Source organism: Anomaloglossus baeobatrachus, chromosome 6, assembly GCF_048569485.1.
Source record: "Anomaloglossus baeobatrachus isolate aAnoBae1 chromosome 6, aAnoBae1.hap1, whole genome shotgun sequence".
Taxonomy (NCBI): domain Eukaryota; kingdom Metazoa; phylum Chordata; class Amphibia; order Anura; family Aromobatidae; genus Anomaloglossus; species Anomaloglossus baeobatrachus.
Window position 1 is genome coordinate 319,624,081 of NC_134358.1, and position 18,318 is coordinate 319,642,398.

Sequence of the window (18,318 nt, forward strand, 5' to 3'; positions counted from 1 at the left end):
TAATAAGCAAGATTCATATGCAAACATCAATTCATTTCTTTTGTTTAGACCCTTAGGAAATCTTGTGCCCATTAAAAACATCCATTTTATTTCTCTTTGAAAAAGGATATCTTTCAAGTTTCCACCTCTTCTAGGTAATTTAATTTTTTCAATGGCATTAACTTTCATGCCTTTCAAATCACCTGCATGTGCGTCGCGAAAATGCTGAGACGCTCCTGATAATTTTCTAGTGGTGGCATTATTCACATCGTAGATGTGTTCCGATATCCTTTTTCTGAGTGGGCGACAAGTGCTGCCTATATATTGCAACTGACAAATAGTACAAGATATTAGGTAAACTACATGGTCTGAACTGCAGTTTATTAGTGACGTTATTTTATAAGTTTTTTTGTCTGTATATGAAGAAAAATCCTTTGTACTTAACATATAGCCGCATAGTCCACACGTTCTGTGGCCACATTTAAACGAACCTATACTAGGTAACCAATTGCCGGTGTTTTTTTCCCCATTAGTGGAACCGCATCTATTCATATGGTCACTTGGTGATAGATTGAGAGATTTACTCAACAAATATTCTGACTACTCACTTGAACTTCAAAATTATCTGGTGGATGTTACTGATTTTTTACTTAAGAACAACTATTTCACCTTTTTAAATAAAGGATATGTTCAGTTGCAGGGATGTTCAATGGGCGCACGATTTTCCCCCTCATTAGCGGGCATATTCATGTTTTGGTGGGAGGAACAATTTATTTTCAATCAATGTAACCCCTTTTTCTCGGATATAGCATTATATCTGAGATTTATAGATGATGTACTTATTGTATGGCAAAATCCAAATAAAAAAATCGAGGATTTTATTTTTTACATCAATAATAATGCCCATAATCTTTTTTTCACTTTTTTTCATGATGTATCAAAAATTAATTTTTTGGATATACAATTTCATGGAAAAAGTGATAGTGGAGAAATTAATTGCAGCCTTTATAGAAAACCCATATCAGGCAACTCGCTATTACATGCGGGAAGTTGCCATCCAAAACATGTCATAGATAACATCCCTACAGGTGAATATGTCCGTGCCAGGAGGTGTTGCACCACTCAAAAAAACTTTGAGGTGGAATGTGATATTATTGAAAAAAGGTTTTTGGCAAGAGGTTATAAATTGAAAAATCTCCAAAAAGCCAGAGTTAAAGCAAGTAAAAGGAGTAGATCACAGTATTTGGATATGAACAAAAACAAAGATAATTCCCAGAAGGAATTGTCAGTTGTTTTTTCAACAACATATAGTAAAAACTATTATGATGTAATCAAAATCATCAAAAAATATCTACCCATTTTATCTACAGATGATACATTATATCGAATCTTAAAAAATGGGGTTAAATTTGTTTCAAAAAGGAACATTACATTGGGATCCATGTTATCACCAAGTGACCATATGAATAGATGCGGTTCCACTAATGGGGAAAAAAACACCGGCAATTGGTTACCTAGTATAGGTTCGTTTAAATGTGGCCACAGAACGTGTGGACTATGCGGCTATATGTTAAGTACAAAGGATTTTTCTTCATATACAGACAAAAAAACTTATAAAATAACGTCACTAATAAACTGCAGTTCAGACCATGTAGTTTACCTAATATCTTGTACTATTTGTCAGTTGCAATATATAGGCAGCACTTGTCACCCACTCAGAAAAAGGATATCGGAACACATCTACGATGTGAATAATGCCACCACTAGAAAATTATCAGGAGCGTCTCAGCATTTTCGCGACGCACATGCAGGTGATTTGAAAGGCATGAAAGTTAATGCCATTGAAAAAATTAAATTACCTAGAAGAGGTGGAAATTTGAAAGATATCCTTTTTCAAAGAGAAATAAAATGGATGTTTTTAATGGGCACAAGATTTCCTAAGGGTCTAAACAAAAGAAATGAATTGATGTTTGCATATTAATCTTGCTTATTATTATATATGTATATAGGTGTTATAGCACCATATGAAGTGATCCAACCTAATGGGTTAATGTTTTTGTAATTATCTCGCTCTCTCCTTCCATTTGACCACATGTTTGGGTTCAGCCCTTTTTAAGTAGTTCTGTGACTAGATGGTTTAGAGACTGAATAAGAACTGGATGTTCGAAACGCGTCCTCTCTAACATGGGCTTGACCACTATAGCATGGACTTTTTAATGACGAGTAAATAAAGAATTTTCATTTTAAAGAACAAGATGCCTGGAGTTTTGTGCTGGTGAATTCCTCAATCTCTTCCTACGTATATGGATTGGCTCTCCAATTTTTTTTCCGTGCACAGCCCAGGACTTTTGGCTTCCATCGCATAGGTGAGCTGGGCAAAAACTTTTTATTTTGTCCCTGTCTGCACAGTCTTCATTTCCATGAGAATTCTCTGTCTACCTTCCGTTCAGGTCAGATTCCCAGGTACAGTTTCAACTTCAGGGAACATTTGCACTTGGTCCAGCCTTCATCTTACCACTATTTCTACAATGGAAAATTCCAGGCCTACGGAAATTTGCAGGCCGACAACTAGACTATACCTCTGTGTAATACAGTATATGGTTGATAGCTTTATGCAGGCATGATTCTCATCAACTTATATCAAAAAGTAATTATTTTAAAATATGTGATTTTGTTTTTTATTGTTAAACAAATGTGTGTGAATCATGGTGTAACAAAGCCTGAGACTCTTGGTCAATGTCTTTTGTCGTGTTGCTGCAGGCTGCATAATGTAGGGCATTAGAGATTACTGTTATGTTTTCATTATAAATAATGGCACTAATGGTTATTTCTTTGCTGACTTTTTCTCCTCAGGACCTTCATAACTTGGATCTATTAATTGGAATAGCTTCTGGTGGTATAGCAGTTTATAGAAAACAGATTTGCACCAGCTTTTACCCCTGGTAAGTACATACTGTATTTTATCACTTCTGTGTGTATAATACGTTATGCTGGTTTAATTTCGGCAATGTTGAAGTTACATTAGCTGTACTACGGTAGTATCTCACATAATGTTATGCAGTCTTGTAAATTTTATAACACATTGGTTTGAATCTTTATACTTTTGATTCAAGGCTATCTAGATCACATATGAGGAACCTGCCCATAGTAAAAATCACAGACCGCCAACATTTTATAACCATTTTTATGGACAGTCTAGAAATATGTTAGAGAATCATAACAAATACAAACAACATGTTTCTAGAACTAAAAACAATAATAATAACTTACTTACTATGTAACATGTGAACAAAATAGGAAAAAATAATATGGTGAAGTCAACTCAGCCTGCATTTTGTAATTATTTTGCCAGAAGAACGGTTCTAGATGATACCTATTGCAATAATATAAGGCCACTTTCACGCTATGGTAATGCTCTCTGTACCCAAAACAGTATTTAGTCATCTGGTCATTTTAATAAGGGATAAATACAAAAGATGACACCTTGAACCATGTATGGTTATTTTTTTTCTCTACACACTAGAGTAGGAGCTTGCGTTTCACAAGAAACATGAACACTGAAGGACACGTATAGATAAAGTTTTAACGTATTCAACTGACCCCTGACTAAATGCTCCTGTTACAGCATCAATGTGACATGAAGATGCCGTTAAAAGGGTTAACCCCGTTCAGTTAATGTTCAACCCCTGCTGTAATTTGTTAAATGCAACAAATGGCGCTGTACTCCTTTTCCGGGGTCCACCAGTGAGTGTCTGCTCCTAGTGTCTGTTATTGGCTGTGATGCTGCCATCATATGAGACACAAATTCAGTGAGCTCAGTGACTCTGCTGGTGTAGACGGTCGCCCCCACAGAGCCACCAGGCTTACTGCGCTATCGACATGACGTAACGCCCAGCTAATGCCGCACACCAGGAACAGTGACTGAAATTCAGCCGAGGCAGAACATTAACTGAACTGTAGTGTAAGTCAAAGGAAAAATAACATCTGATTCATGCTGCCCGATTCACAAGCGCCATGAAACAAAAACTCTGTAATGTTTTACCCTGGTCCCTTTTGGTTGAGAGGTCTCTCCATAGAGAGCAACATGAATGATAGGAGACCGAGCTACCAATTACTGCCAGTGAGTCCCCGCTTTTATGTTCCAGGCCACGCCCTTACCAGCTCCCATCTCCATGATGCACGCCTCCTTTCCTGAGAGTCCTACTCTTATCATCCATTTCCTTAGCTAGCATTTCTAAAATAGCCACTGTCTTAAGCCCGCTACACACGCTTCAATATATCTCACAATCCGTCGTTGGGGTCAAGTTGTAAGTGACGCACATCCGGCATCGTTTGTGAGGTATCTGCGTGTGACAGCTACATGCGATCAGGATTGAACGCAAAACCGTTGATCGCAAACACATCGTATCATTCTCTAGAATTGAGCGTTTTGTTGCACGAACCTAGTCAATTGTAACGTGTGACATCCCTCATACGATTTTGTTGTCTGATGCTATGTGCGCAGGTGTGCGCTCTGCACCGCAGCTTAAAAAAGGTCTGTTTCAGAGCGCAGCTGAAAAGCTGCGTTCTGAAGCGCCTCACAATGTCTGTCATGCACTAATCTCTGTCAGTCCGTCACTATCTCTGTCCCTCTCTCTCTCTCCATGTCAGTCTATCCCCCTCTCTCATATACTCACCGATCCCCGATCCCTGGCGCTGCACGGCATTCACACTGCTCCGGCGGCTTTTACTGTTTTGAAAAAGCCGGCCGCCCATTAAACAATTTCGTATTCCCTGCTTTCCCCGCCCACCAGCGCCTATGATTGGTTACAGTGAGACACGCCCCCACTCTGAGTGACAGGTGTCACACTGCACCCAATCACAGCAGCCGGTGGGCGTGTCTATACTGTGTAGTGAAATAAATAATTAAATAGTTAAAAAAACGGCGTGCGGTTCCCCCCATTTTTAAAACCAGCCAGATAAAGCCATACGGCTGAAGGCTGGTATTCTCAGGATGGGGAGCTCCACGTTATGGGGAGCCCCCCACCCTAACAATATCAGCCAACAGCCGCCCAGAATTGCCGCATACATTATATGCGACAGTTCTGGGACTGTACCCGGCTCTTCCCGATTTACCCTGGTGCGTTGGCAAATCGGGGTAATAAGGAGTTATTGGCAGCCCATAGCTGCCAATAAGTCCTAGATTAATCATGTCAGGCGTCTATGAGACACCCTCCATGATTAATCTGTAAATTACAGTAAATAAACACACACACAAGAAAAAATCCTTTATTAGAAATAAAAACACACACATATACCCTGGTTCACCACTTTAATCAGCCCCAAAAAGCCCTCCATGTCCGGCGTACTCCAGGATGATCCAGCGTCGCTTCCACCGCAGCTGCATGGAGGTGACCGGAGCCGCAGCAGACACAGCCGCTCCGGTCACCTCCATGCAGCAAATGAAGACAGCCGTGCGATCAGCTGCTGTCACTGAGGTTACCCGCGGCCACCGGTGGATGCAGTGACAGCGGGTAACCTCAGTGACAGCAGCTGATCGCGCGGCTGTGTTCATTTGCTGTGTGGAGGTGACCGGAGCGGCTGTGTGTGCTGCGGCTCCGGTCATCTCCATGCAGCAGCGCTGGATGCGACGCTGCATCATCCTGGAGTACGCCGGACATGGAGGGCTTTTTGGGGCTGATTAAAGTGGTGAACCAGGGTATATGTGTGTGTTTTTATTTCTAATAAAGGATTTTTTCATGTGTGTGTTTATTTACTGTAATTTACAGATTAATCATGGAAGGTATCTCGGGGAGACGCCTGACATGATTAATCTAGGACTTATTGGCAGCTATGGGCTGCCAATAACTCCTTATTACCCCGATTTGCCAACGCACCAGGGCAAATCGGGAAGAGCCGGGTACAGTCCCAGAACTGTCGCATCTAATGTATGCGGCAATTCTGGGCGGCTGTTGGCTGATATTGTTAGGGTGGGGGGCTCCCCATAACGTGGAGCTCCCCATCCTGAGAATACCAGCCTTCAGCCGTATGGCTTTATCTGGCTGGTTTTAAAAATGGGGGGAACCGCACGCCGTTTTTTTTAATTATTTAATTATTTATTTCACTACACAGTATAGACACGCCCACCGGCTGCTGTGATTGGGTGCAGTGTGACACCTGTCACTCAGAGTGGGGGCGTGTCTCACTGTAACCAATCATAGGCGCCGGTGGGCGGGGAAAGCAGGGAATACGAAATTGTTTAATGGGCGGCCGGCTTTTTCAAAACAGTAAAAGCCGCCGGAGCAGTGTGAACGCCGTGCAGAGCCGGGGATCGGGGAACGGTGAGTATATGAAAGAGGGCTGCTAACTTCAGTTACTCAGGAGATTAGCGGTCAGCGGTGAGTCTTCACTGGTGACCGCTAATCAGGACGCGACACAGACAGAGCCGCAGCATGACAATGAAGTCGGGTGAAGTTCACCCGAGTTCATTCTGACAGTGCGGCTCTGTCTGTGTCTGCTGTCATCTGCCATTCAGCTCTGCTACATGGCTGTCTGTGTCTGCTGTTAGCGGCCATGTAGCAGAGCTGAATGGCAGATGACATAGTAAAAACGCATCCCTACACATTACACACGCTTGGCAAGTCAATAAATAAAAAAAAAAAAAAGGTGCTCAATGCATATGTCACAGAACACATGATCTAAAGGATCGCACACAAAATTGACCAATTTAATATAGACTACTAACGCTCGTGTGACAGCAAATGAACGACCAACGTGAAATCTCATAGATCCCGTATGCAACCTGGGCGTGTCACATCGCAAATGCGATTGTACAACTAATTGCAACGTGTAAAGTGGGCTTTAAACTTTTATGACAATTTGTAACAAATGTTAATATTTCTTGGAAGGTTAAGTGACGTTATGATCTGAAGTTAGCAATTGTCATTTCACCAAGTCTTTGCTGAGTTTCCTAATTGAGGTGACATATGCGTATTTTGCATAAGGATTCGTTCACGTAGGCTGTATTTCCTGTTCAATTTCCACAGGCATTCTGCAGAACATCTGCAAAGGCAACATGCAAACTAAACTGTGCAGATAAATAATGCAGATAGACCACAGACCTAAGCCTTGGCATCGGCAAACATGCATTCCTCAGTTATTATCCACAGTGTGAATCGACAGACTGTGGATGTCTAATATGCAGCACCTGTGAATTCGCATACAGTAGATCACAAATGTGAGTACACCCCTCACATTTTTGTAAATAGTTTTTTTTCCATGGGACAACATACTGTAGAAGATATGACACTTTGATATAATAACGTAGTCAGTGTATAACAGTGCAAATTATTGTGCCCTGTAAATAACTCAACACTCAAGCATTAATGTCTATACCGCTGCAACAAAAGTGAGTACACCCTCAAATGAAAATGGCCAAATTGTGCCCAATAAGCTATTTTTCCTCTCTAGTGTCATGTGACTCAATAGTATTACAAGGTCTCAGGTGTGAATGGTGAGCCGTTGTGTTAAATATGGTGTTATTGTTCACACGTTCTCTCATACTGGTCACTGGATGTTAAACATGGCACCTCATAGCAAAGAATTCTCTAAGAATCTGATAAAAAAAAGAATTGTTGCTCTACATAAAGATGGCCTAGGCCATAAGAAGATTGCTTACACCCTGAAACTGAGCTGCAGCACTGTGGCCAAGACCATACAGCGGTTTAACAAGACAGGTTCCACTCAGAAGAGGCCTCATCATGGTGAACCAAAGGAATTTAATGTACCTGCAGTGTCATATCCAGAGGTTAACTTTTTTTTTTTAAACAATACATTTTTATTGATTTTCAAATCATTAAGATACAGAATGAAAAACATTAGAGAGAAAATATTACTTAGTCACTTACACAATGAAATTAGACATATCAGTTCAGTATAAATTTGATTCAGAAATTGCAAAGTTGACAATCTGACATGCTACGATATAAGGATTTATTAGTAACAGTGACTCCCATGGTCAGGTAGTAACATAAAAAGACACAAACATTTTTTTAATGTTCAAGCATGTGTTCAGACGAGTCACTAATCCTAGTCCCCCAACTTGGGGATTTCTTAACCATGAGAGAGAGAAAAAGAACAGTAAGGGTAGGGAAAGAGAAGGAGTGAGCTTTAGAGTAAGAGAGTGGGAGGAAAAGAAGTACGGAACATTGCACTTTACTTCAGGATATGACGGTATAGGGAAGAGGATAAGAACGCCTCCCAATGAAACCATGTCTTGGCAACTATATCCCTTTCCTGCTAGGAACACGCAACCAGAGACTCCATACGGTATGTCAAAGCCATCTCCGCAAACCACTCCTCCAGGGACGGGGGGGGTCCAGGGATCTCCAGTGTCTGGGGATCACTGTTTTCGTGGCCTGCAATAGATGTCTGAGCAGTGATTTTTTTTTTACTTAGATTTGGACATGGGGAACATGTATAGCAAGATTGCTTCTGGGGATGGTGGGACTGAGATCCCCGTTACCTCCAGAACCGTCTTGAGGACCCCTTTCCAAAAAGCATTCAGGGTCGGGCAGGACAACCATATGTGCGACATCGTTCCTGATTCCGCTCCACAATGCCAGCACGTATCTGGGACCCCTGGAAACCATTTATTTAGTGTGACTGGGACCCTGTACCACCTCGATATTATCTTATAACTTGTCTCTTGTGATTTAGATGCTATGACTGATTTGTGTGAGAGGGAAAAGCATTTGTCCCATTGGGTTTTCGTGAAGGTTTTATGTAGTTCTGATTCCCAAGCTTTACAATATGGGGGAAGGGAGAGGAGGTCTTTTTCAGAGAGCAATTTGTAGGCAACCGAGGTTGTATGTGGTATAATAGGTTTTGTAAGGCATAGCGACTCAAATGTTGACGGGGTAAATCAGTGCTCCAGAGGTTAACTTTTAAAATAGACATATGAGTAGTGCCAGCATTGCTAAAGAGGTGGGAGGTCAGTGCTCAGACCATATGCCACACACTGCATCAAATTGATCTACATGGCTGCAGAAGGAAGCCTCTTCTAAAGATGATGCACAGGAAAGCCCGCAAACAATTTGATGAAGACATGCAGACCAAGAACATGGATTGCTGGAACCATGTCGTGTTGTCTGATGAGACCCATAGAAACTTATTTGTTTCAGATAGTGTCAAGCGTTTTTGGCGGCAATCAGGTGAGATGTACAAAGACAAGTGTGTCTTTGCTACAGCCAAGCACGGTGGTGGGAGTGCCATGGTTTGGGGCTTTACGTGCGGGAAGCTACAGTTCATTGGAGGAACCATGAATGGCATCATGTAATGTGATATATTTAAGCAGAGCATGATCCAACATGATAATAATCCCAAAATATACCTCTAAGATGAACACTACTAAAGAAGCTGAGAGTAAAGATGTTGGACTGGCCAAGCATGTCTCCAGACCTAAACCCTATTGAGCATCTGTGGGACATCGTCAAATGGAAAGTGGAGGAGTGCAAGGTCTTTAACATCCAGCAGCTTCATGATGGTGTCATGGAGGAGTGGAAGAGGATCCAGTGGCCCCTGTGGAGCTCTAGTGAACTCCATGCCCAACAGAGTTAAGGCAGTGCTTGGAAATAATGGTGGTCACAGAAAATATTCACACTTTGGACACAATCTGGCCATTTCAACAAAGGGGGTGTGCTCACTTTTTGCCAGCGGTTTAGCCATTAATGGCTCTGTTGACTTATTTAGAGAGTGTTGTCCTATGAAAAGGTATAATAAAATATTTACAAAAATGTTAGGGTTGTACTCACTTTTGTGATATACTGTATATATTTTTCTCACTCCTTCAGATTTCATAAAATCTCATCCACAACAGTGAAATTGTAATACCACTGCGTTTATGTCCTTTATATGTGAACACACTTTGTCATACACTTTCAGGGTTAAAAATCTGTTCTGTATCAAGTGGCATATTTTCTATTTAATTTTTTTTTCATTACTTATTGGTATGTTCAAAAAAGTTAAAAATTGTATGGCTTTAAAATAAAAAATGATTAAATACTCCCCTTCAATTGCCGCTTCAGATCTAGCCCAGGTCGCCCTGGAGGTCTGTGTTGGCTTGGATGTCACAGGACCGCTGCAGCTGTGATTGCAAGGGTCAGGTGACTAGAAACTCGTCATCAGGTATTTCTCTGCAGCAGACTTGTGACATCCGAATAGTGCAAGAATTGCTTATGGGACAATTAAACACTTCCAGAGCGGCCTCTGCTGGACCACTGGTGTGCTGGAAGGTGAGTATGCCAACATTTTTATTCTACGGCCATCCATAAGTTATTTTTTTCTATATCAGGCAACTTTTTAAAATGGATTTTCCATGTTCCAGAAAGTTGTCACCAAGCACAATTTGATGTAAAACAATCCCGATCTTTGGTTCACTCACCCTCCCCGGTCCATTGTCGAGTCATTGCCGCTGCTCTGGGTACTCATGTTGTCTGCAGCGCTGATTTCGTAAACAATGCTGACTCCAATGATTGAGGTCATGCCGCTGCGATCAGTGCTTGATTGTAGTGCTATCAACATGACTTCAGCGCTGCACAGACTAACAGACACTGAGACCAGAAGTGGTTACTCCATTTATTTATTTTTTCTCACAAACTGTATCTGGGTTAACAAGTTCCTGAAAAAAAAAAAAAAACATCTTTAGTATAATTGTTTGTTCTTTGAATTTTTTTTTTATCATATTGAATTTTAGAGAAACTTTTTTTTTATCTTTTTTTAGGGTAAACATTTTGAAAATCTCTTTCAAAAGAAAAAAGTTTTTCATACAGCAACGATCAAAACATGTAAGTGGCTCCTTTTTCTCTTATACAGAGTGCAAAGTATAAATAATGGTGTCCATGCCAATCAGTCATCTTTCTCCAATGCCAATACACTTCAAGATATTTGTTTATGAAATCTTTATAATGTTATGACCTGGTTTGCTGGATGAGTGTAATTGTCAGCAGTCAGACCACAATCTGTTACATATGATTTCAATGTTGTTGTACTATGTTAATGTAGCATCATCAGTTAGATGTATATTAACCCCTTCACTATCATTGGCAAGGATATTTCTCTAGTCTCAGTTTGTCCTGAAGTATACATTACATAAGATACACTGAGACTGATGAATACATAACATAGGAGCACTTACATTTCTGCATACATCACACAGGATACACTGAGACTCTGTTCATCAAATGGATACACGGAGGTTCTGCCTCACATACATCACATAGAATACAGTAAAACTACTGTATAGATCACATAAAATGATAAAATGTACTGAGACTTCTGTATTAACTGCATAGGATACACTGAAACTGTTGTATACATCACATATAGGATACACTAAGAACACAGAAGACATATGACAGATGACACGCTGAGACTTCTGTATATTCATCACATAGGATACACCAAGACTGCTGTGTACATCACATAGGATACAATGAGACTCAGCTAAACACATTATATATGATACACTGAGACTGCTGTATACATCACATAGTATACACTGAGACTTTTTTATATACTTTACATAAGATACATTGAGACTCTGCACTATAGATCACCTAGAATACACTGTATACAGCACATTGGATTCACTAAGCGAGGTGAACACCAGGGGCATAACGGTAACGGCCACAGAAGGTGTGGAAGGGGCCAGCCGACCCTAGCACCTACGTCGGTTGGATGTGCACCCAACGATGAACATCCAGCTAAAATGCATTGCGGCACAGAGACCTGTCAGATCAAACAGAGGCTGGCAGCTGATGTCTGCCCACCAGGCATTGGTGTTGCATGGCAATGGCGTCTTGTGTCACTATAACAGGCATGCCAATGTGAGATGATGGCCACTCCGCCAGCACATAGGGGGATGCCTCTTGGCATGGGAGGTGGAGAGAGTGAATAAAATATATTTTTTTGAGGCAGAATGGGGAACATACATACCAGGAAGGGGCCATGGTTTGTGAAGTATATACTTTGATGGTGACATAATTACCAGGAAGTTGCACAGGATGGGCATACACCAGGATGGGGGACACACCAGGAAGGGCCCAGGATGGGAACATATTCACCAGGATGGGAGACATATATTTAACAAGAATTGGCCCAAGGTGGAGAACATATCTACCAGGATGGGGACACATCTACCAGGTTGGGGGACATATCCACCAGGATGAGGGACATGCAGTCCTTCTCATCGTTATTGGCACCCATGAAGTTTAAGTACATAATAAAAAAATGAATCAAGTGAAACAGCTTTTTTGTATAGAGCACTCATGTTAATACAATAGAGGAAATGATAAACAACAATTTTAAACAAAAAATAATGGGAGGGAAAAATAGAAAAGCCTAATGTTTCTGTGACACTGGTATTGGCACCCTTTTACATTAAATTAGTATGGAAATACATTGTGACTCTCTTGTGGTAAATCATAAATGAGAATCACCTGTCATAAATTGTCGGTGCTCATGGGACATGAATTAGTCAATGAATGATGACTTCAGAGTTTTAAAAAGCCACATGGTAGGCCCTGTTCCTTTTTTCACAATGGTGAAGACAAAGGAGCTGTCTGAGGACATCACAACTGCTATTATTAGCAAACACAAAACTTCCAAATGGTATAAGGCCATCTCCAAAGACCATGGTATCCCAGTTTCAACAGTGCACAATGTTATTCAGAAGTTTGCCAAGCATGGAACCGTCAACAACCTCCCTGGACATGGGGCAAAGAGGAAACCGTCTGGGGTCATAGTTTCAACAGGTACCATACACCAAACACGAAACCAAACAGAGCTTTATGGGCAAAGAAGAAACCATTGCTGAAGAAAAGATATAAAAAGGAATGACTGATCATTGCCAAATAGTACCTTGGCAAACAACAATCCTTCCGGGAAAATGTTCTATGGACAGATGAAACAAAAATAGACGTTTTTGTCAATGCTAAGCAACAGTTTGTTTACAGATGGTGCATTGATGCTTATAAGGAAAAGAACACCCTAGCAACAGTTAAGCATGGTGGAGGATCCATAATGTTGTGGGGTTGTTTTGCTGCGTCTGGTACTGGAGGACTTGCCAGTATCACAAGAATCATGAAATCAGAGAATTATCATGAGATTTTAGAGTAAAATGTCCTACCCAGTGTAAGGAAACTTGGTTTGAGTCAAAGATCACGGGTCCTCCAGCAAAAAAATGACCCAAAGCACACATCCAAAAGTACACAGTAATGGTTGAAAAAGATAAAATGGACTGTTTTAAAATGGCCAGCTATGAGTCCAAACCTCAATCCCACTGATAATCTTTGGGGTGAGCTGAAATCTGCGATTGGGAAAAAGAACCCTTTAAACATTCAAGAGCTTGAACAAAATTCAAAGAAGAGTGGAAGAAAATACCAGTTGAGAAGTACAAGAAGCTTATAAATGGATACAAGAAATGTTTGGAGGCTGTCATCAGTGCCAAATGGTGTGCAATTAAGTATTAATTAAGGGTGCGCATGCTGTTTCTTCTGTTTCTTCATTGAAATTGCAACATGTAAGTTATCAAACAATGTTTTGTTGTTGTATTACTTTGGACCACTAATTACATGTCCTGAGGATATAACTTTGGTACCTCCTCATTTATTTCTGAAGATATTGTACAGTCTATGAAAAAAATTAAGGGGTACCAATAATGGTGAGCAGCACTGTCTATGAACTCGGGTGAACCCCTGACGTCACAGCTGGCTGAATCTACAATGCGCATGTTACATTAAGAACAATGAAAACCATTGCATGAATAGATGTAGCCAGACTTTTGACTAGTACTGTGTATATTACTGTGGAAAAGATATAGGTAGGTTTGGCACAAAAGCAGAAAAGTTAGAATGCTTTAAAAAAAGAAGTGTTAATAGTTTACTTATCTCAAGTAACAAAATGTGAAGTAAATGAACCAAAGAAAAACCTAAATAAACTTGATATTTGGTGTGACCGCCTTGTTCCTTTATAAACCACATCAGTTCTTTTAAGTACTCTTGAAAGCAATTATTTAAGGAACTAGGCATAAAGGTTGTTCAAAATAACTTGGAGAACTAACCACAAATGTTCTATACAAGAAAGAGTGTCTGCAGGCAACATTCAAGCAAGATGGAAGCTCCTTCAAAGCTTTTGGGCCGTATTTCACCAAACAAAAGAAGGCTTTTCCTTTTTTAAAATATTAATGTCCCGAACTGCAGGTTATTATAAAGAAAGAATTTGAGCTTTACTTGCCTTCCCTGAATCCACTAGTGAGTCTCCGCCACTGCTCCTATTGTTCGGCATTGGCTGCAGCATTGATTTAAAAAATTTACATTCATTTAATTAGTATTTGGTACCATTGCCTTTAAACTGATTTAGTCAAACGTTTTGGATATCCTTCCACTAGCGTCTCACAATAGTTGGTAGGAATTTGGGCCCGTTCCTCCTGACAGAACTGGTGTAACCAAGGAATGTTTTTAGGTCGCCTTGCTCGCACCTGCCTTTCAGCTTTGCCCTTAAATTTTTAATAGGATTGAGATCAGGGTTTTGTAATGGCCATTCCAAAACCTTGGTTTTGTTATCCTTTAACCCCTTCACCCCCAGCCACTAAAACACCCTAATGACCGGGCCATTTTTTGCAATTGTGACCAGTGTCACTTTGACAGGTTATAACTCTGGAATGCTTCAATGGATCCTGGTGATTCTGAGATTGCTTTTTCGTGACATATTGTACTTCATGTAAGTCATAAATTTATGCCGATATTTTTTGCGTTGATTTGTGAAAATTTAGGAAATTTTGTGAAAATTTTGAAAATTTCGCAATTTTCAAACTTTGAAAATGTATGCCCATAAATCTGAGAGATATGTCACACAAAATAGTTACTAAATAAAATTTCCCATACATCTGCTTTACATCAGCGCAATTTTTTAAACAAATTTTTTTTTTCGTTAGGAAGTTAGAAGGGGTCAAAGTTCATCAGAATTTCTCATTTTTCCAACAAAATTTACAAAATAATTTTTTTTAGGGACCACATCACATTTGAAGAGACTTTGAGAGGCCGAGGTGACAGAAAATACCCAAAAGTGACCCCATTCTAAAAACTGCACCTCTCACACTGCTCAAAACCACATCCAAGAAGTCTATTAACCCTTTAGGTGCTTCACAGGAACCAAAGCAATGTGGAAGGAAAAAATGAAAATTTTAGTTTTTAACACAAAAATGTTACTTGAGCCATAAAAATGTTCTTTTTCACAAGGGAGAAAAGAGAAAGTGCACAATACAATTTATTGTGCATTTTCTCCTGAGTACGCTGATACCCCATATGTGGTAAAAAACAATTGTTTGGCGCACGGCAGAGCTCGGAAGGGAAGGAGCGCCATTTGAATTTTTGAACGCAAAATTAGCTGGACTCATAAGCGGATGCCATGTCGGGTTTTCACAGAAGTTTACAACGTTGAGCCGTGAAAAGAAAAAATCAATTTTTTACCACAAAACTGTTGCTTCAACTAAGTAGCTTTTTTTCACAAGGGTATCTGGAAAAAATGCACCATAAAATGTATTGTGCATTTTCTCCTGAGTACACAGATACCTCATATGTGGTGGAAATCAAATGTTTGGGCATATGGCAGGGCTCGTAAGGCAAGGAGCGCCATTTGAATTTTTGAACGTAAAATTAGCTGGACTCATTAGCGGACGCCATGTCGGGTTTGAAGACCCCCTGTGGTGCCTAAACAATGGAGCTCCCCCACAAGTGACCTCATTTTCGAAACTAGAGCCTTCAAATAATTTTTCTAGATGTTTGGTGAGCACTTTGAACCCCTGGGGGCTTCACAGAAGTTGATAATGTTGAGCCGTGAAAAGAAAAAAAAACCTTTTTTACCACAAAGCTGTTGCTTCAACTAGGTAGCTTTTTTTTCACATGGGTATCAGGAAAAAATGCACCATGAAATTTATAGTGCATTTTTTCCTGAGTACGCAGATACCTCACGTGGTGGAAAGTAATTGTTTGGGCGCATGGTGGGGCTCAGAAGAGAAGGAGCACCATTTGACAGCAAAATTGGTTGGAATCATTAGCGGACGCCATGTCACGTTTGGAGACCCCCTATGGTGCCTAAACAGTGGAGCTCCCCCACAAATAACCCCATTTTGGAACTAGACCCCTCATGGAATTTATCTAGATGTTTGGTGAGCTCCTTGTACCCCCAGGGGCTCCACAGAAGTTGATAACGTTGAACCGTGAAAATTTTTTTTTTTTTTTTTACCACAAAATTTTTGCATCAATCAGGTAGCTTTTTTTTTTACAACGGTATCAGGAAAAAATGCACCATAAAACGTATTGTGCAATTTTTCCTGAGTACGCAGATACCTCATATGTGGTGGAAATCAATTGTTTGGGTGCATGGCGGGGCTCAGAAGAGAAGGAACGCCATTTGACTTTTCAAACGCACAGACGCGGTGCACTGATCGGCCACTGCAGGACGCATGGTCGGATGAGATACAAAAAGCGTTGGGGATACGGAAAAAAAAAAAGTTATGCCAAAAATTGAGCAGGGATGCCGATCCGTTATGTGCATCCCTTGTCAGCGCTCGGCGGGACGCACGGACAGATGCGATACAAAACGCGTCAGGGATACGGAAAAAAAGTCACGCCAAAAATTGACCAGGGATGCAGATACGTTATCTGCATCCCTGATCAGTGCTCGGCGGGACGCACGGACGGATGAGGTGTAAAAATGGACATGGGATACAGAAAGAAAAAAAAAAAAAAGTTATACTCACAATACCCAGAGGATTAGCAGGAGGATCACAGACCAGAAGGATTGCAGGAGGAACAGAAGGCAAGTGAGATGGACAGCTGTACAGGAGCAGCAGGCAGGACGTTGGACAGCTCTGCAGAATACCCAGGAAGGACCCATCGATGGAGGCAGATGTGATCGGGCCAGTGAAGACCCCGGACGACCCGGTGAAAACAGGTAAGAGGACGTCGAGGGGAGAGCAGAGGGGTAGGGGGAGAGCAGAGGGGGAGTGGGGAGAGCAGAGGGGGAGTTGGATACCGGAGAAGGAGCTGCAGAAGCAGAATAGAGATCATGGGGGAGGCAGGCAGATCGCGGGGGGAGTAGATCGGGATGTCGGGGGGGCAGATCGGGGCGTGGGGGGGCAGATCGCAGGGAAGCACGGGCAGGGGCCATCACAGGAGCGCGCAGGGGGCGTCACGGGAGCGCGCACGGGCTGCAAGGGGAGCACAGTACTCACATGGAGTAGGAACAGTGATATCAGCGGCAGCAGCAGCGGCGGTGTGGTACCACAAGTACCAGCCAGTTCACGCTGCAGACATGTTGGGGGAGAGCTTCCCAGACCAGCACAGGCCTGGGGAAGGCGGCCACCTGCAGATCAGAGCGCCCCACTGCACACTGATTGGAGCGATTGCGCGTCATAGCACGATCGCTCCAATCAGTGCTGCAGGGGCTAGGGGCGACATGTTTGAGGGCCACCTATCATCTGCTGCAGCTGCTACAGCATCTCATAGCCGGATCTCACAGTATCGCACTAATTCAGGCATTATTTTTGCCAAAATTAGTGTGAACGATGTGGTTGGCGGTTCAGATTTGAACAGCCAATCACATTGACCCTGGGGTCAAGAAAAGGTCCCCTGCTGTAAGAAACAGCAGGGGACATCATTTGAAAGCCGTTGCTATGGCCATGGCAATCAAACGAACTTTAGTCAGTAAAGTTACGTCCCTGGTCATTTAGTCACGTTAAAATAGGATGTAACTTTACTGCCCGCGGTCGTGAAGGGGTTAAGCCACTTTGTAACCAGTTTGGCAGTATGCTCGGGTCATTGTCCATTTGAAGACCCATTTCCACCCAAGCTTTGAGTTCCTTGCTGATGACTTGAGATATTGCTTCAGTATTGCCACATAATCTTCTTTCTTCATGATGTCATCTATTTAGTGACGTGCACCAGTCCCCCCTGCAGCAAAACAACCCCACAACATGATGCTGCCTCCCATGTGTTTCACATTTGGGATGGTGTTCTCAGGTTTCAAAGCATCTCCCTTTTTCCTCCAAATATAACGATGGTTATTATGGCCAAACAGATCAATTTTATATTTGTCAGACCACAGGACATGTCTCCAAAAATTAAGGTCATTGTCATTATTGTTCCTGTGTGCTTTTGCAAACATAATCTGACTTTTTAATGTTTCCTTTGGAGCAATGGCTTCTTCCTGGCAGAATGGCCTTTCAGCCCATGTTGATACAATACTCGTTTCACTGTGGATAATGACACAATCTTACCAGCTTCCACCACCAACTTCACA

At 41.6% G+C, this 18,318-nt stretch overlaps 1 protein-coding gene across 3 annotated transcripts in view; it reads left to right on the top strand.

The window, feature by feature from the left end:
• Positions 1 to 18,318, top strand: part of PTPN3 (protein tyrosine phosphatase non-receptor type 3) — a 421,949-nt gene that overhangs the window by 233,871 nt on the left and 169,760 nt on the right. For all 3 annotated transcript variants that reach the window (XM_075314923.1, XM_075314926.1, XM_075314925.1), the window contains 2 exons: positions 2,833 to 2,921; positions 10,739 to 10,802. In XM_075314923.1, coding sequence (XP_075171038.1) covers positions 2,833 to 2,921; positions 10,739 to 10,802 — 153 coding nt within the window. The remainder of the gene's footprint in view (positions 1 to 2,832; positions 2,922 to 10,738; positions 10,803 to 18,318) is intronic.